Source organism: Pantherophis guttatus, chromosome 2, assembly GCF_059756535.1.
Source record: "Pantherophis guttatus breed Tessera chromosome 2, ASM5975653v1, whole genome shotgun sequence".
Lineage (NCBI taxonomy): Eukaryota > Metazoa > Chordata > Lepidosauria > Squamata > Colubridae > Pantherophis > Pantherophis guttatus.
Window position 1 is genome coordinate 138,582,387 of NC_142064.1, and position 19,665 is coordinate 138,602,051.

Genomic DNA, 19,665 nt, shown 5'->3' on the forward strand with positions numbered 1-19,665 from the left:
ATCACTTACTGACAGCTGTATCTATTGATAGGGAAATCGAGGAAAGGAAAAGAAGGGTCGCTTGGCAATTCCAAATGCCTTGCCCTGCTGTGTACTCACCCACCACGCAACAGCCGGGCCCTCATGGTGGCAAAGTCCATGGGAGTCTTGATGATCTTCCGGTAGCCAGGCACCAGCCGGGGGTTAACAGGCTCCAAGAAAGGCCAAGCAGCTTCATGGGATTCCATCTCCATCAAGATGATCCTGACAAAAGAAGAGCCAACACTGAGTGGCACTGAAGGGCATATGTAAGTCTGGCCAGAAGCGAGGAGTGTTATTTGCCCTCTTTTAATCAAGAAAGTCACTTTTAAGTGACAGCTCTCTGTCTCTTTCTCCCTATTAATTTTTGCCAATGCATAACTGAACCTCTGTCCCCACCTTTTCCAACACTCTCTGGGAAATATGTCCCATAAGCCTCTCCCTGACCCTAATTTGCAGAGGAGAAACACCTACTCGCAGAAGGTCAGGTCAGCGCTCTGGCCTCGGGGAGACACTCTTCTTCGTTTGGAGGGAGAGAGGCCTTCACCTGAGTAGCGAGGGGATGTATTTGCCAGGATACTATGCTGTTGGGAGGCGGCTACAGCTGCTGCGCGAGATCGAGGGCTGAGCTCTTCCTTTCCCCCAAAAGGCCCAGAAGTACCACTTTTCCGCTTCTTCCCCCGTCGTGGAGAGCCATACTCGTCCTGATATCCCCCTTGCATCTGCATCATGAAAAAGTTGGGGAAGGGAAAGAGAGAAGATAGATACTAACATCAAGTCCTAGACTAGGAGTCCACTTCAGTGAAGTCAATTGTTCTGACCCAGCTCTCCAAACACGACAAGCCCTCTGTACTTGAAGCAATTATTCCTTTATTAGGAGCGCCAGCAGCCCCAGCAAAAAGTTTCTCTTTCACCTCAGGCTAACAAGTCTGTCCAGCAGGGAGATGAAGAGTTGTCTGCCACATCTATTCATCTCCGCCTATTGCTCTCCTCTTCTCTGCCTTCTGCGCATCAAACACTGGACCCAGCTGTTCCTCCTCTTCCTCATCAGTCACCTCCAGACCTGGAGGCTGTTGACTCTCCATCTGAGGGCTGATGGATGGCCCAGCCTCTGCCTCCGCCTCCGCCTCTCTCTCTCTCTGCCAGCTCCATTCCCCCCTCGGAGCTCTCAGGTTGCCTTGATGCTGATCCTGACTCCCACGCCTCCTCCTCTTCTGATTCGGCTGCTGGAGGAGGCCGACAGGCCACAACATCAATGCTATCTGTTAGTAAACATGCCAGTTTCCTGACAGGGAAGCATCATACTACATGCCACCCCTTCTACCCTGGAACATGAAGGCACCCAGTAGAAACAAAAGAAAACCTTGCCAACCCAGGAAAAATCAGGGAGACAAGACAAAAGGCATCATACGGAGTGAGTACCTGAGCGATGCAGAGAGAGCAGAACCAATCCCCATCTGGCACCTCCATCATCTTGGGTCGATGGCAATAGAGGTGGCAGCCACGGTCACAGCTATCACACAACAGCAGATTCTCATCATCATCCCCTTTTCGGCACACAAGGCAAGTCTGGAAAGCAGAGAAGACAAAAATGGATAATGCCAAATCTCTTCATGAGGTGAATAAGACACTCTAACAGGATTAGATTCCCTAAAGTGAAGCCCCTTCTCACCCCCAAAGGTGAGCTCCTTCTAGATAAAACTCAAACAGGCTAAATCTTTGCTTGAGACACATCTCTTTCAAACAGAGATACCATCCCATAAATCCAACAACTTTTTTTCTTTAGCTCAGCCACATACATGCCAATAACCAAGCCAGAAGAAGAATCACTAATACTTTTTTCTGCACCGAAGCATTTCACACGTGACTTAACTGTCTTGGATATCTCCTTTAGACTTGGTTATACTTCCTACCCTAAAACTCTCTCAGTCCAATGCCCCTTCCTCACCGCTTTGACGACCGATTTCTCCCATGCTATAGAGCGCTCCAGTTGGTAGATGCACAAAGAGACTTGTGCTGCACTATGGCATCTTTCCAAAGTCTGGCGCCACATTCGCATCCGTGGTGTGATTTCATATGTGCTGCACAAGAAAAATAATTGTTAAATGAGGAATATCAATTTCAGTCAATAAAATATATGATTAGTGAAGTGACATCAAAGAACCTCCTTTGTAGGAGGTCAATTTTGGTCCCACTATTCCTGGGAAGCCTCTAAGAGATAATGAAAGGATGGTGATGGGCTGCGCACAGCCCGAGTACAGTTTTTTTTTTAAAAAAATAATCCTACTCTTTTTAGATGCAGCAATACAATTTGTGTTCTAAAGACCACCACAAAGAACTTCTAGATCAGAGACTGCCTTTTCTGGGTCACTTAAACTCCCTTTTATTTTTAGTTCCCAAAATCTTCCAAAAGATTAGTTCCTAAAATGCCTTAGCTCATGAACATGTACAGTATCTTTTTAATAAATGTTAGCCATTTGAAGAATGCTAACATTTTCTGGCAAATTTAAAATATTACTAAATTAAATGCTACAATCCATTGAATTATTTAACAACATACATTATCAACATACAAGTATTATTTTCATATTTTCAGTAGAAAGGTTCCATTGTTTTCACCTGGTGCTACTGTACACTACAAAGAGACCTCAAAAACAAAAACAAAAAAAAGCAAGAAAAATCTCCCTGCAGCTTGATGTGGCTAACCTTGGGGTCTTTACTCTTTTAACACAGAGATACATACAAGCCAATGAAAGTGTCAAATCTCCCCACCAAATCTTTCTGCCTTTTTCATTTTTTTTTTTATCTTTCAATTTTTTTTCCTCTATGAGTTTGGATGTTATAGGCAAAATGCTGCTTTTCTTTTTTCCAACAATGTTTTTGCACAAGGGTGCGTTCATAAAAGAGAAGGATGAGTAAGTATTAGAAGATGGGTAGCAAACTGTAACTGAGCCTGGAATTACAGTGGGATGTAGTTATGATCATAAGTTGAGGCACTCACATTTCCAACCTGTTTTGCAACAGTTGCTAAGTGATTGCCATGATCTTTTGGAGAACTTCTTTATTTGAATGGGCATTTTTTTCTGGAAACTAGCAAAAGCCTTCCTGAGTTGAAGTCTCATGATTTGCAGAACACCATGGTCATCAAGTTAACATGCTCAAATGTGGTCATGTGACTGTGCCAGGGTGGGGAAACCATTTACGATGGGTGTGGATGCTTTGTAGGCCATTAAGAACCCATTTCATGGCCATCATAATTTCAAGTGGTCATAAAATGACCGGTTGTTAAGTAAGGACTACCCATACTTGGTTCTATCCCAATAAATTCTGCTCCTCTGTGAATTAGCTGCTATTGCCCAAACAGCAGTGTTGTCTTTTCAAATCCTACTATAATCTTAAATCTGGCAATTGGTCTGGAAATCAATCATTCTAAAAAGTTCATACCATACCAGTCTACTGAAATGTACAATGTTTTCCCAAAAATAAAACCCTATTTTATTTTATTTTTGGCACCAAAAAAGGTACCAGGTCTTTTTTTTTTTTTTTTTTTGGGGGGGGGGGGGAGAAGAGAAATGTCTTCCACTGACTCACCTCACTTGTGCGCATTGCCCCTGGCCTCTTTTTCACTATCAGAGGCCTTCAGGAACTTCTTTGTCTGGCAAGCCCAGCAAGGCTTTCCTGAAGGCCTCTTCAGCCGTTAACAGAGCTCTGGATCGATCCAGGGCTCTGTTATCGGCTACAGAGGCCTTCAGGAAAGCCTTGCCAGCTGTAGCAAGAGAAATCGACTGATGTGTGCGAGACCTGGCTCCAACTATCTGAAGGTAGGGCAGCTCCATCCCCCCATTCCCACCCTAGTTTAATTTTTACCTGTGCACCATGCAGTGGGAGGGGTCTTAATTAGGGCTTATTTTGGGGGTAGGACTTATATTGGGCACACGTGTAAAAATCAAGCTAGGACTTACTTTCTGAGTAGGTTGTATTTTTGGGGAAACATGGTAAAAAACCAAATAACTGATTTTGGGATTCCTAACCCACTGTTTTTAACAACTTGGGATATAGAATCATGGACATAAATTTGCCAATTCAGTCATTAATAAAAGAAGACACTCACATTTCTGTGGTACCCTGCTCCAAGGTATCAGGGTTATTCAGCAAAGCTTTTTCTACCACCACATCATGCAGAGGCCAGAGAGGTTCTCTGAGGTATCTCCGTTCCAAGTTCTGCTCCAGGTCTTCAAGACGGAGCACCGCAAGATCCAGAGGGTTGTTAGATTCACGCTCCAGGGCAGGTCCCTCTCGCCTGTTTTTTACGGTGATGTCTTCCAGGAGTTCTAGTTCACGTTCACAGTACCGCAAGTCTTTCCTAACAGAATCAGGATCTGGGCTCGTCCAGCCCTAGAGGGACAAAAGATCCAAACCAAAATGATAAATAAAATAAAATATAAATAAAAAATATTCAGAAGAAATATTTACAGCACAACTGTGAACTCTCAGAAGCAATTTGGAGTGTTTCCCGAAATAATGATTCAACCCAGTCCTTATAACTATTCTTTGGTATTTCAGACTATGCTATTCTTTTCTGTCGCTGCCCCTCGGAAGCTTCACTTCAAATAGTGATGACACTCATAGAACAGAAGTTCTCAGTAAGACTTAGGAGGAGTTCTGGTATTCTAGAATGAAGAACACTTCCACAATAAAATCTACTGATCTAAACAAGAAAGCCAAAGTTATGACTACAGGGAAGCAAGTGTTCATGCAACTGTAATTTGCCATGGTAAATTACACGTGAAAAGTAACTATATTCAAAATACTTACAATCTAAAATCAAGTAATATTTTGCAGATTCATAGAGCTGCACAGATTCTAATTCAGTGCAACTGTCTTTCAGGAGAGTAACATCAGTAAGTTAAGAATGAAAATTTTTCAGATGGCCTAGCCCTAGATGATTTCTCTAGTTGTCTGAGTTCTAATCCTTAAAACTTAATTTTGTTTAGCATTGAATGATTATTTTCAGGTTGACCTCTGGAATCTAAGCATCCTTCAACACCCTGGTCAAGTGTCTATGGAGATTCTCAGTCATTCAGGTCATGGTTGCCCCAAAAGTGCTTTTTCAAGAGGCAACTGGACTTTCTGGGGTTTTTTTTTGAAGATGTTTTGCTTCTCATCCAAGAAACAGAGCTGAAGAAACTTCTTGGATGAAAAGCAAAATGTCTTCAAAGAAAACCAAGAAAGTCCAGTTGCCTCTTGAAAAAGCACCTTTGGGACCCTGGTGAAAGGGCATACCACTGTCAACAGGAGCACAGCTTCCACAGAATCTTAGCACTTACTCGAATCTGTAGATCAGCCATGAGCACCCGCTGCTCAAGCTCTTCCACCCACTGAAGTACTGATAGGTCCATCTCAAGGGCACGCTCAGACATGGACCACTGCACCAAGGCTTCTTGAGAGATAAGGTGGCTGGCAACTTCAGAATGAATCCTGAAGATGGGATCTAGGTAGGAAGGTCACAAAAGTCAATCAAAAAGATCACACTTGTGCTTATAGGCAACGGACCACAAAATAGGTATTTCTTACCATTGGCAGCTCGGGCACAGACATCCCGTAGGTAATCCTTGTGCTTGGTAAGGTGCTTATGTAGGGCTTTCTCCCGGATGCCTCGTGGGTGTAGTACCTCCACCACAGCTTCCAACTCTTCTGGATCCTGCAACCACCACCAGCCACTCTGCAGTTCTGCAAGGGAAGAACAGAATGAGCCCAGAGCCTGGCGCCTTCCCAAAATTGCCAATGCCAATAGAAGCGAATATCTATGGCTCAGGATATTCTCAGGATATGAACCGTGGAATCCTTGGTGCTCTCTGAGCTTGGTTGTTCATTTGCAGATGTTTTCATTACCCAATTACATCTCATCATCAATGTGCACTGAAGATGTTGTCTACTTAGCAAGCAAACAACCACTACTAATTTCATCAAGATGCTTGACATCATGGCATATCCAGTGTTATCCACAGTTCGTGTATACTGACAAAAATGTATACATGTGTGTGTGTGTGTGTGTGTGTGTGTGTGTGTGTGTGTGTGTGTATGTGTGTGTGTGTTAAAAAGCATGTTCCCCCTATCACAAAAAGATTCTTGTACCTTAGTTACTGAATGGGACACAACTTAGTTGTGCATTACCTACATGTGACACTGAACTAATTCTCCCAACTGCTTTTGCAAAACGTAAAACATTATTTTTTTCACTCTCTCTTTCTCTGTCATGCCTTCAAATAATCCAGTATATGGACCACGAACTTGCAGATGTGTTTGTCACTTACCAGGAGGTATAGGCTGTGCTGTCAGCTGTGTCAAATATTTCTGCTCAATTTGTTTGAAAAGTTTAGTGGGAGGACGCCCCCTTCGCCTTGGCTGCCCCAAAGGTTCAAGGGTCTTTTTGGAATTATCCTTGGCTCTGGAGCAAGTATTGTGGACCCTGGAGTTGGAATGCAATGGAGTAGAGGACAGTGGTGGCAATGCTGGGCTAGAGGTGGAATAGCCATTCAGCTGTGGGAGGAAAAATTCAAAAAGCATTTGCATTAAGCATTGCTACAAGAAGCATAACAAAGTTTACAAAAGAATAACATCATTAGAGAATTGGAAGGAAGCTTAGAGGATGCTAAGTCCAACCCCTTGATCAGTACAGGATTCTCTAAGACATCTTTGACAGATGACCATCTAGTCTCTGATTGAAGATTGCTAGTGGTCATCTTCATCATCACTTTATTTGGTGTTTTGTTTCACTGGCTGACAGTTCATAGATTCAGGGAGTTAGAATAGAATCAGTTCCTCCTGATATTACTCTGAACCTCCATCCATGTATTTTTAACTCATGTTTAAAGGCTTACAGAGAATAAGTCCTCTCCTTTTTCTGTTTAACGGCCCTTCAGATATTTTAAGACTGCTGTCTTATCTCCCGCTCAGTCATCTTTTCGCTAAGCTAAACATAACCACATCCTTTAATTCTCATTGAGTTTGGTTTCCAGGTCCTTTGCCATCAAGGTAATCTTCTTCAGAACTTGCTCCAATTTGTCACTGCCCTTTTTGATCAATTGTATCTAGAACTGGACTCAGTACCCCACATGGGGTCTGACCAAGGCAGAGTAGAACAACTTCCTTCTGTTACCTGGACTCTTTGCTTCTATTAATGTACCTCAAGATAGCATTTGTCTTTTTAGCAGTTGCATCAACTATTGGCTCAAGTTTAACTTGCGGTCAAGAAAGACACTCAGAAGTTTTTCGCGTGTACTACTGCAAGCCAAGGCTCCCCCGCTCTAAATTTTTGCCATAGAATTTTCCTACTTGTTTTGTTCTTCTAAAGACATTTAAAAAGAAAAGAAAAGTTAAATGTCTTCCTTACAAAAGCCACACCATTCTTAAGGAAATGAATCTTACATGATACTAATATGTGATCTCCAACCCCAAAAAGTTCCAAGTCTTTGTCTCAGAAATGAATAAAGCTTTACCCCGAACATCTTCATATCTACAGAAACCTGGGGTGAATCTGCTGATTCACCCCAGGTTAGAAGTGGAGCTTGCATTTCCTAAGGAGAAACTTCTAAGGCAGCACTCACCTGCTGAGCTGAAGTCTTTGACTGGTCCTTGGTAGATGACTTGCAGAGCTGTGAAGTTCGAGAGGGTCGCTCAGTGGAAGGAGCAAGTGAAGAGTCATTGCATGGCATCCTAGGCAGCAAATTGAACCAGGTCACCTGTGTTTCTGTGATACTTTCCTCATCTGCTGTAGAGTCCGGCAGTTCGTCTGGGGGTAACTGATCCCCTTTGCCAGGGCTACTGTCTGGGGTGAGCACAGAGCTGTTAAACAATGAAGAGGCTTGCTGTGTCTGGCTGAGCCAAGATAGAAAGGCTGACTGACTGAGGTCGTGCTGAGACTGGCCCAGGGACACTGGATCTTCCAAAAACCCATTGACAGACAAGGGTGTGGGCTCTGGCATCTTGGATTCCAGATGTTCTGGTGGTGACATGCCTACGTTGCCTCTCCACGGCCAACTCCACGATCTTGAAGTTGTGCAGTTCATATAATCAGGATCTGAGGGTGTGTCAGTGTTCTCCTTTTTGATTGACGGTGCTTCATGTTCTTCCTCTTTCAGAGCCTCTCCCTTTTCCAATGAGTTCTTGGACACGGGGAGGGACACTGCTTGGGGGAACAGCAAAGCAGAGAAAGTTGGGTAACTTTCACCAGTAGGTGGTGCTCAAACTTACTGAAGTGAAAGAGGCAACGAAATTTAGATGTCCCAGTGAAGCAACATCGTGTACTACCAACAGCATCTAAACCCCCTTTTTACAACCCTGTAATCCAAGTGGTGGAATTCATTTTTTTTTTACTACTGGTTCTGTGGGCATGGCTTGTTGGGTGTAGTGTGGCTTGGTGGACATGGCAGGGGAAGGATACTGCAAAATCTCCATTTCCCTCCTACTCTGGGGCCAGCCAGAGGTGGTATTTGCTGGTTCTCTGAACTATTCAAAATTTCTGCTACCGGTTCTCCAGAACCTGTCGGAACCTGCTGAATTTCACCCCTGCTGTAATCCCTTGATTTGGGGTAGAGTCAGGGTTACTGGATGGAGCTGAGAGTTTGGCCAGATACCCTTCCTGACGCCATACAATGTTCGCAGCAGTTATTTTTTCTTTGCTTCCTAGAAGAAAAGCATCTGCTGCTCCCTAGGATTGAATTCTCAACCTTCCGAATGGGAGGTGTCTTCACCACTAGGCCACCATGCAATTCACTACCAACAGATCTATGCCAATGGAAGTACCTCCCCCCACCCCAGTTGCCAGATACATGTTGCAAGTTAGATACCGTGTTTCCCCGAAAATAAGACCCCGTCTTATATTTTTTTGAACCCTGAAATAAGTGCTTGGCCTTATTGCCATGTGCTCAAAAGCCCGATTGGGCTTATTATCAGGGGATGTCTTATTTTGGGGCTTATTATCAGGGGATGTCTTATTTTGGGGGAAACAGGGTATCAGATTAGAAAAATGACAGAGGGTGTTCCAGAAAGGGCCTGGTGGCTCAGCAGACTAAAAGCATTGTGATTAACACCAGCTGTCTGCAATTACTGTAAGTTCGAATCTCACCAGGCTCAAGGTTGACACAGCCTTCCATCCTTTCTAAGGTAGGTAAAATGAGGACCCAGTTTATGGGGGCAATAAGCTGACTTTGTATAAATATACAAAAGGATGAAGGCTATTGCTTAACGCATTGTAAGCCACCCTGAGTCTCCGGAGAAGGGCGGCATATAAATCAAAAAAAAAAAAAAGGGAAAAAATGAGACACCCCCCTCCCAAAAAAAGGGAAAAAATGGGACTAAGAAAATATTAAAGTACGCTCTTACAATTTTTTTCAACTGACGGCATTGTCTAATTGTACATACAACCAAAATCCAGAGAGCAATTTGGTCAACCGAGAATGTATTTCAGTGGTGGAATTATTAAGGGAGGCATTGTAACACACTATTTATTTTCTATTCTTCTATCCTAAAAACCAGACTGACATTACACTTCTTTACATTCGTCTTATTAGTTGTTATCTATTGCCAATGGCAGCCATCCTGCTCCTTGGGTACCAGTAATGAAAGATGTATTGTATACAAGTAGTCCTCCACTTACAACTGGTCAATTAACAATGATTAGGAGTTACGTGATAGCATTTTGTGATGCTTTCTGCCATTTTCCAGCAAAAAATGCCCAATGGATAAAATGGATTCGCACTTACAACCATGTGGTTCAGTGAATGATCATGTGGTTCGCTTAACAAATGTGGCAACTCACTTAACAACTACCATAAAAACAGTCACATGGTGCCTCAATGTATGATTGCAATACTTAGCCAAAATTCCAGTACTAATTGCGGTTGTAAATCAAGAACTACCTATACTCAATGATACAACTGAGAATCCAAATGATGCGATCCAATAAATCCTCCCTCCCTCCCTCCAAGAAGGAACCACCCATACCCACATTCTATGCTCTGCATACCTTCTGAGGCCTCACAGCCTTCTATAAAGATCCCACCTAGGTGGGGCAGGACCCAATACCGCCGTCGATACCGATCTTGCCCAAGTGATGATGCGCGTAACAATTGTGAGGAATGGAGCAGCTTTTTGCGAAAGAACATCTGGCGCTGCAGGAAAAATCAGAACACCAAGAATGTAAAAGGAAGAGTCAGTATTTTAAACTTTAATTATCAGAGTTAAGTGTGACATGTTTCCACCTATCACTCTTATAGGAAACCCCAATACTCACTGCTACATCTAGCAGAAGTTTCAACTCTTCTATTCTATTTATTTTTTCAACAGCAAACATTTACCTTGGAAAGTTTTTCAATTTGCCTCTCTAGCTCTGGCACGCTGGAAATCAAACTTTCGTTCTGTGGAAAGAGGAGACAAGTTAAAACCAGATTCCTGATTACCTCCCCAAATAGGTTTTGTTTTGAAAACACTGTACCTCCCAAACTTATAACATCAACACTTTTGATTTTCTTGGCAGTTGAAATGTTTCCCATTAAAAGGCCAAGAGGGAAGTATGACACCTGTATTTGTTGACAACTATAACTCTTTAGGAAAAGGCAAATTTCATTTAAAGAAAAGCCCTCTAAGAATTTTTAAAAAGAATACTATGGTGCTTGCAGTAGAAATCCTCAAACATCCTTTCTTTAAAAATAAACCCAATAATTTTTATGCCAGAAATTGTGACATAAATGTAGGGTTCCAGTTATTCAGTATTTTCTGTGTTATGAGATTAAATACTGTCCAAATATGTTATCATTATTAGAGCAAAGATTCAAGAACACATCATATTCGTCATTGACTCAGTTGTGCTAAAACCTACTTCACTATCTCTCCGGGTTTTGCATGCTCTTCCTCTTTCCTCTTCTTCTATTTCTTTGTCCTCATTTTCCTCGATGATGCGGGAGCTCCGTCGCCATCGTCCTTCCTCCAAACCAGTGATTTCTGATTCAGGACGTCCAGTCTTCTTAGCTAGGGCAATCTTTAATCTTCAATACAATAACAAGAACAGGAAGCGTAAAGAAAAGGGAACAGGGACATGTTGCCCTACTACAAAGGACTTAGATGATCCATACAGTAAAGGGGAAGAACTGGAGGAAAAGTTGCTATTCCTAAATCCCCTGGTAAATGAAATGTAGTAGAATCCTAGGGTCACAATAAGATTCCATACTACTGTGATTTTCACATTAAATAAATTTATGATCAGTATGTTTTTGATTCCTCTTATTGTCACTGTATTCCCATAGATAGAATACAGTGGGCCAAAATTAATTCTATAGATACATACCTGCGTAACTTTCCCTCAATGATCCACTTATTTCTCCTATGGTTGGACATGTTCTCCAGAGTTTTGTCAATTTCGCTGCAGGATGTAGAAAAAAATTGTTAAGGAAGTGGGGAGGACATATATAACAGAAGAATGACATTTCTTTTTTTTTCAACATCTGTGTGTAATGCTAATTTTAAGAGACATCTGAAAATGCAATCTGGTTTATATGGGCATAATGTGTTTTGGACCCTACTTCCTTCTCCCACTTCATCAACACTATTTTATTGCGGTTTCCTAAATTTGAGTATCAGCGGCAACACTTCTACACTGTGAATACTTTCTCTACCTGTCTCAGAGGAGGTCAATGCAAGCACCCGCATTGGTTCTCCTGTGGATCAAAGCTGTATCCTGACACGCAGCAGCCAGAATTTTTGTGGCAGATACATATGTCTAAACCTAAACAGCACATATGTTGAGAAACTGATACCAAAGGCCATGTGTGCAAGCACGGCCTCCCACCTTGAAGCTTTTGAATGTGGCCACCTTGGAAATTTTGAAAAGTTGTTACCAAACTGTAATGTTTTAAGCTAATATGAAATGGGAAATATTACATTCAGGTACTGCAAGCTGGTGCTACACCCACTCTCCAAAGCTGCTTTTGGAGAAAGGATCTGATGTGTTGCATTATACTACATAACTCTCTTGCCACATAAGTCACACTGAGCTGTGAGAGGCACAACTGCAAGAGTCACCTAACTTGGCATCACTTACTTGATGATAAGGGTGCTGCTGTTGAGCTCGTTCACCAAGAAAGCCAGGATAGCAGCCTTTTTATCTGGAGGCAGTGCCTGGAAGGGTTTAGTTCTCAAGCTGTCACACAGGCTTTCATCCCCCCCAGAGGCTATGAGGAAGCAGCGCAAGACCTCAGACACGGTGTCACGGTTCAGGCTTATTTCTGTGAGTTTTTCACCAAGGATCTTCAAAGTCTGGCAAGCAAAAGCAAGAAACGGCTACATATATATATATATATATATATATATATATATATTTTGTTGACGCACATATATCCCAATTCCTCCTATCAACAACAGATAGAAATGGAGGACACTGAGTACAAAGTTTTAAAAATAAATATATCACCTTTGCTGAGAAAGCAAACTTTTATGTGACAACCAAGCAAGCTTTTAAAAATTCTACAATCTGTATAACTTGTACTAGATTGCATTTTCTGCCATAAATGTAAAATAGAGCAATGGTGAAAAGGAGGGAAGAAAGAGATATTTAACCTGGATCTTGTGAACTCTTTAGTTACGTTATAGTTTGTAGTTCAAGGTCTGGTATGGGATAAACACAGTCCAGCAGTCTTAAAAAAGCCAACTTTCACTTAAAAGAACAAAATCTAAAACAAACTGACTGGAGAGATATGAAAATATGCTGACTGCACCTGGTAAAATATCAAAGCCAGTGGTGGGGTGGAAATAAATTTGCAAGTGATCAAAGCAATTGCACATGTTGCACAGTTTCTCCCTTTGTTACTAGAGATATATCAAAAGTATAATGGGCAGTTAGTTTTTGTACTATTCTTGTTTATACAGCATTGTTATTTTATTATCTTTCTCCACCACTTTTAGTGATGCACAGCTTATGGCAGCAGACAAAATACTGTGTTTGGGTTAATATGAAGGGATACAAAAACTACTTGCAGCACAATCAGTCAACCTTCCTTTTCAAGGATTCCTCTCATAAAACACATCTACGTTTTATCATGTAACCTTGAAAACTAATAGGTTCAGGGAACCTGATGGATGCCTTAAGAGCTCCTTTGCGTCTGAATTGAACCCATAAAGCAAGCAATAGTTCCTACAAAAGCAACATTCCAGTTTCTCTTCATTGTAATTCAGAATTCATATTACAAACACACATTCTCCGCTATGAACGGCAAAAGAGTCTGAAAACTATCTGAACATCAGCCAAGGACTTCTTAACACTGACACTTAAAAATATGTCTTTTCCCTTTAAACGTATCTTTTTTTCTTCCTTTAGTCTGCTGAACATTTCTTTATTTTTTGCCCAAGCTGTCTATTGTGTTAGCTGAAAAAGAAAACTTAAAACTCTGGGTTTCTAATAAGGAAAACAGCAGAAATGCTTGCTACATCTCTGCAACCCTTTGTTAGCTCTTTGTTTCAGTATGGCAACTATCAAATTATGTTTGTACACCCAATAAATAAGCTGTAGCTTCTTTATCTGTAGTTTACTGAACACACCACAACTAGCTAGGTTCACATGTTACAGTGAATCATAAATTATTCAAAGTGTAAGCCTGGTCATTCAACTCTGACTTCAGTTATTAGCTTAATCTGCATAAAAATCAAATTATCAATACAAAAGTAGTCCCTGGACAGAGACAGCTATACTTATTTTGAAGGACTGTTCAGCATTTTTGATTTGAAGAAAAAAAATATACTCCAGAGAATGCAGAGGCACTCAGGTAGCTTATTGTCAACAACTCCTTAAAGCCACTGCATCTATTCATGGGATTGTTCATGGGACTCTGGAGCAGAAACTGGGAAAAGACCACTGGACTCAAGAACCAGGATTATGATGGTGCTGCCATGTGCTCCAAAACTAACTTTCCCCCCTTTGAATCCAAAGTATTATACAGCAACCTACTCTCTACTTGGGATTTACGTCAGCTGATCAATGCTAATATGTAAATCTTTTCAATAGATACCAACACAGGAGAATCCCTTAGTCTACAAGGCTGACTTTCTTTGTTGGCATTTGGTGACAAGCCATCTTAGTCCATATCCTATTAATAGGATATATGTTGAAATAAAGCCAACCCTGCATGTATTCCTCATTCCCACAGCTGAGAAAGAACCATTTGGTACAGCTTTCTCATTCTTGGCTTTTCCTTATTCTTAAGGCCTAAATAGGATGCTCAACTGAAGTTATAGCTTCAGTTCTTTCTTTCTTTCTTTCTTTCAGTTCAGTTCAGTTCAGTTCAGTTCAGTTCAGTTCAGTTCAGTTCAGTTCAGTTCAGTTCAGTTCATTGACTTGCCTGATCACAAAAGAATTTACATAATAAATAATGTTAGTTTGCAGGTAAAGAATTTGGACTGCTTGAGGGTATGGCATCCTGACAACATATATACACTCATACCTGACAGCATGAAGGAAGGCCAGGGTCATACAATGCCGCTTTCACCAGCTTTACCAGAAGATCCAACACTTCACCCAAACTATCTCCTACATTGAAGAGGCCTTCTTGGAGGGTACTCAAACTGGGAACTTCCCTGGCTACATCAAAGCCCAGCACCTTGCCATAGTTATGGAGGAATTCCACAATGGCTAAGCAATCTGAGAAGGCTTGGCTGGGCAAAACCAATCCAGGAATGCGAGAGAATTCTGGCAGAGGCTGGACAAAATAGAGAAAAGGCAAAAATATTAGCACAATACAAAAGGGAGATATGGCCCAAACTGACATACAAGGTATTAGCAATTACTGGTTCCAGTGAGGTAGAGCCCAAGGACATTTATATACTAGTAAAATTCTTGTTCCCACAATCTTTAATTGGGCAAAACAGTGTATCATAGGACAAGAATTTTTGAACCAAGGTACCTCAATTGGACCAATTTACAGAATATGTCCAAAGTCTATGACCCATGAATCCCATGAAATTGGATTAAAAATAAATGTTTATAAATAAACATTATCATAAAAGAGTTTATGACATAATACAAATTGCCATAAGACATTTTTGTGCTGATGTTTGAACTGTGCTATATAGTTCAATATGAGCTATTTTCAAGGCAGATATATCACTGAATGCATCACAACTTTTCAATGAAACTCAGTATAATAGAAACTTAATCACTGATAAATGCATTGAAGAACCTGGTTAAGGAAATATTTCTGAACTGATGACCCAAGGAATCACAGGTTGTCTAGTACAGGGGTCTCCAATCCCCAGGCTGCGCCGACTACCCAGCCACAGCACATTTGGAACCAGGCCACACAAGCGGCAGGTGAGCATCTACGCACATGCAGTTCCACTTGTGCAAGCAGGGGCTGCTCGTGCTCACATGCACAGCTCCACTTGCGCAACCAGCAGGTGGTTCACACGTACAACTCCACTTAATAAGAACTTTTATCCTGGGACTACCTGATATGACACATTATACTATGTGCACTGCACATTTCTTCCCACATATAATCTGGGAAAATATATTTCAGTTCTGGCACCTTTTATCATTGGCTGCTGCATGAAGAAGCTGAAAACACCTTCCAAATGAGTAAGGGTTCTATTCTAGGTATAGCTTTAACAATTTGCATAGGTTTATCTTTCTATTACTATTTTTTTTCTTCTGTTTTCTCTATCCTATTCCCCAAAATGTCAAATGTTTTCTAAGAACTGGAGTCTTGACAAAAACTACACAATTCACAAATATTCTAAAGATTTAAAAAGTAAAACAATAAGAATTTATGTGTGGCATATTGCTGAAGGTTCTTTTTATACAGCATTCACATTCTTCTGGTGCAGAAATCCCTTCTTTATTGAAGAAGATCCTTTTGAAACAGAAGGATGAATGAACCAGTACCTTCCCCCACAACATAAATCTAGCTGAGCAGATCAACATACCTGGTGGTCTCCTAAACACATATCCTCAGTGGGCTTTTTCATTTCCTCCAAAATCATTTGCTGCCGCTGCCGTTCTTCCTGACGGCGCTGAGCAAGGAGATTCTTATCAGCCTTCCGGGGAACTTTCCCTGATGGTGCCGCTTTCTTTTCCTTGGGCTTTGCTTTTTCTTTCAACTTCCCTTTCTCCTTTGGCTTCTCTGGTTTGGTCCTTTCTGGCTTGCTCTTCTCCTTCTTGATTTGGGGCTGGAAGGCAGGGAGAGAAAGTAAGTTGTTAAGCTTCACACATAAGGTTATTCCCAACCTGGCAACTTTTCTCCTTTTCAAGAAGCTCCTCATAATCACTATTACCTTAGGTTTCTTTTTTGGTTCCTTAGACTTGGTCTCCTTGGGCTTTGCGGTCTTGGCTTCCTGCTTCTGCTTATTTTGTACCTAGGGAGAAAACCAACCATGCTTAGAACACAGAGAAAAACACCAAGGAGAAAAATAATTGCTCCATTTTTAAATAAAACAGTGGTTTCCCTCAACTTCTACAACATATTATTTATCCATCGTATTTTGCCTGTCTCACATTCTAACCAAAACATTCTAAACCGCCAAGATTTTGCTAACCAAGACATGATCTACTTCACATTGCTTAGATTCACCAGGAAATGAATTGCAAGATTTGGCATTTAAGTACTTTGGTTTTAACAAATATCTCCACCCCCTCCCCCTCCCCCTGTAGAGAAACAGCTGTAGAAATACTGGGGAATTCATTCTTCCCAATGTCGAAATTCAGGTAATTTTGGTTCTCAATTCTTTTTTGCTGTTCTAATCCTTGCACTAAAACCACTCCCCCCACATGTCACATTATTTTAAAATATGAAAAAGGTATGTGAATATTCATTCAGTTTTGGATTTTCTCCAGTGCAATATGGAAGGCTTATTAAACCTCTGCATATCTGCAGCCTTACTAGTAATCAAGAAAGAAGATCTTACAATATCACCTCCATCCTCTACATCTTCCAAGATCAGGAATGCCTTTTCTATCTCAAATATTGCCCACAAAGATGACTGAGCCTTCTTACGCAGAATGCACAGCTTTTTCTACTCTGTGTACCTTTTGTCTCATTTTCTTCTTGATCTTGGTCATCTTCAGCTTATCTTCATCACTCAGAACATCTGCAAACACAAAAAGGGAGAATGAGACTAAACTAGTTCTACACTTGATGTCTAACAATACCTTCATTCTTTATAAGAAAGTATTAATTTTCTAAATGACATTGCTAACGTGGGCCAAAAAAATATACTCAGCATGAACACAACACAATCTCTTTTCATAGTTTTGTTCCTTTCTCAGGTTTAACTGTTTCAGTCATTAAACAAGCTTTGGTGATCATGACTTTTTTTAAATATCCATAATGAGGAATGAAGTCTGCATACTCCACCCACATATAAACTAATGAACTTTTTAAAAGATTTTTTTGAAGAATATAAATAATCTAAGAGCACAAAACACTGAACAATCTACTCACAGGCCCGACAGCAAATACGAATCTGGATACTGCCCAGTTCCATAGCTATTGCATGATTTTAGTACTACTTAATAAATAAAAATAAAATACTTTTTGCTAGGAAACTTTCTATAGACTATAAGATCAGATCAAGTGCTGACAAGATATAATGTTGACATGTGGAACTAAGGATTTTAGTTCATTGTATAAGGAATAAAAAATTCTTCCTATTTGCCTCCATCTCTTGTGTATTCTGCACAGTGGCTTCACCACATGAAACTGGCAGCAAGCCCTAACAGTCATAATTAAATCAATGTGGATAAATTGCTCTCCCCAACAATACCCAGGCAGAGTTGTAGCTTTATTAGGAAGCATTCAGTATTCATGATAGCGACAGCATGTTACTGCTTAAAGTATAATAATTATGGAGACTAAGACACCCTGGATGCTTCAAATTTCTTGCAATTAAAACAGAGGTAGGCTATCTCTGCCCCAGAACAGCATGTGACCCCTTCTGTGTGGCATCAGAATATCCTCTCCTCATATTTGCTGAATACTAATCACATAGTTCCTCACCATACTGAGTCAGAATGGAAAATGTAGTGATGAATCCAACATGGGCTTAAAATAGATTAAGATATAAAAACCCCACACAAAATCCATTCCCCACCCCAATAAAATTTAGCCCAACCCAATTTTCATCACTGGCCCACCTACTACGGTCCTAAGGCTACCAAAAAAATATTGAGCGACCTGATTTGAAGCTGCTTACAATAAGACAGGACTGATGGAGCACCCATGGATGCAGCTCACAAGAATTCTATTTATATTTCTGATCCTGAATCTTTCAGATTTTTAAATAACAAAACAAAACGAAGTTCTAGCCCCCATGGCAGTGGAAACGTAAGGGACAGCTAGGAAGAAGATGGTACCTGCCAAGTACTTCCAGTTCTGAAAAGCACACCTCTTATTTTCTGTGTAGCTGTCTGCCCCTCCCCTCAAATTCTCCAGTCATGTTCTCTTACCTATATATTCTTACTGCCCTTTGCTTATCCGTTCCTCTCTTCCTGCTGCCACACCGCTCCTTGACAAGAAATTCCAAATTTTGCAAAAACTCACACATCAGTTTCCAGAAAAGGCATGCAAATGAAAAATAAGCAGATTTGCATGCATCTTGTTGATTGGCATTATTTTTGAGAGCAAAAGTTGAATTTTCTTGCTGCACATAATGAACAGCCTTTCCTCCAGATACTGACAAACAACCACTGCCACAAACTATAACGTTTTCTTGTGAAAGCTACAAGCATGCAAAAAGGGCTGGTCCAACTGGTACCTTGAGTTTCCAGCTTTTTCAAAACTCTGGCATCCGTCTTGCTCAGCAGATCAATCACTTTCACTTTGGGAGGTCGGCCCCGTCCACGTTTCACTTTGGGCGTTTCCTTAGCCTTGGCTTTCTCGGTATTTCGAGGACGGCCACGCTTACCCGTGATGGCCTGGATGCGTGAAGGGATTTCTTCATGTGACAATTTTACCCACTGCACACCCTGTGAAATGAAGAAAAGGATGCTGCAGATGTTGTAGCTTACACAAGTCAGCATCCCTTTTGCTGGCCATACTGGTTAGTGATGATGGGAATTGAAGACAACAATATCTGAAGGGCAAAGGGGCAGATCCTCAGAATCCACTGAAACAATCCTTCCACTGACACCTGTAAACATATTTTTGGTCTAGAAGTAGAAAAACAATTTGGGGAGCGGACGAAGAGTGGACTATGTGTTTCAAACTCACCATTTACTAAGCCATTATGCCAGCTACAAATAGTCCTTGACCTACAACCACAATTGAGCCCAAAATTCCTGTTGCTTAGCAAGTTGAGTTTTGCCCCATTTAACAACCTTTCTTGCCACAGTTGTTAAGTGAATCACTGCAGTTGTTAAGGTAATAACATGGTTGTTAAGTGAATCTAGCTTCCCCATTGACTTTGCTTGTCAGAGGGTTGCACAAGATGATCATGTGACCCAGGGATACTGCAATCATCATAAATACATGTCAGTAACCAAGTGTCCAAATTTTGATCACACATTCACGGGGCTGCTGCAACGATCATTAGTGTGAAAAATGGCCTTAAGTCATTTTAAGTTTTAAGTTTTTCAAATGCCATCGTAACTTTAAATGGTCACTAAAT

General features: G+C 41.1%; 1 protein-coding gene across 10 annotated transcripts in view; it reads right to left on the reverse strand.

The window, feature by feature from the left end:
• BAZ2A (bromodomain adjacent to zinc finger domain 2A) overlaps positions 1-19,665 on the reverse strand; it is a 66,091-nt gene that overhangs the window by 4,669 nt on the left and 41,757 nt on the right. For 6 of the 10 annotated variants that reach the window (XM_034412395.3, XM_034412396.3, XM_034412394.3 and 3 more), the window contains 19 exons: positions 18,814-19,024; positions 17,087-17,148; positions 16,336-16,416; positions 15,988-16,230; positions 14,508-14,762; positions 12,116-12,330; positions 11,363-11,437; positions 10,898-11,063; positions 10,377-10,436; positions 10,046-10,190; positions 7,626-8,206; positions 6,333-6,558; positions 5,593-5,748; positions 5,346-5,509; positions 4,130-4,413; positions 1,967-2,099; positions 1,441-1,587; positions 493-740; positions 100-243 (listed from right to left, as the gene is read on the reverse strand). In XM_034412395.3, coding sequence (XP_034268286.2) covers positions 100-243; positions 493-740; positions 1,441-1,587; positions 1,967-2,099; positions 4,130-4,413; positions 5,346-5,509; positions 5,593-5,748; positions 6,333-6,558; positions 7,626-8,206; positions 10,046-10,190; positions 10,377-10,436; positions 10,898-11,063; positions 11,363-11,437; positions 12,116-12,330; positions 14,508-14,762; positions 15,988-16,230; positions 16,336-16,416; positions 17,087-17,148; positions 18,814-19,024 — 3,596 coding nt within the window. The remainder of the gene's footprint in view (positions 1-99; positions 244-492; positions 741-1,440; positions 1,588-1,966; positions 2,100-4,129; positions 4,414-5,345; positions 5,510-5,592; positions 5,749-6,332; positions 6,559-7,625; positions 8,207-10,045; positions 10,191-10,376; positions 10,437-10,897; positions 11,064-11,362; positions 11,438-12,115; positions 12,331-14,507; positions 14,763-15,987; positions 16,231-16,335; positions 16,417-17,086; positions 17,149-18,813; positions 19,025-19,665) is intronic. The other 4 variants (XM_087886882.1, XM_087886881.1, XM_087886883.1 and 1 more) reach the window with 1 other exon arrangement.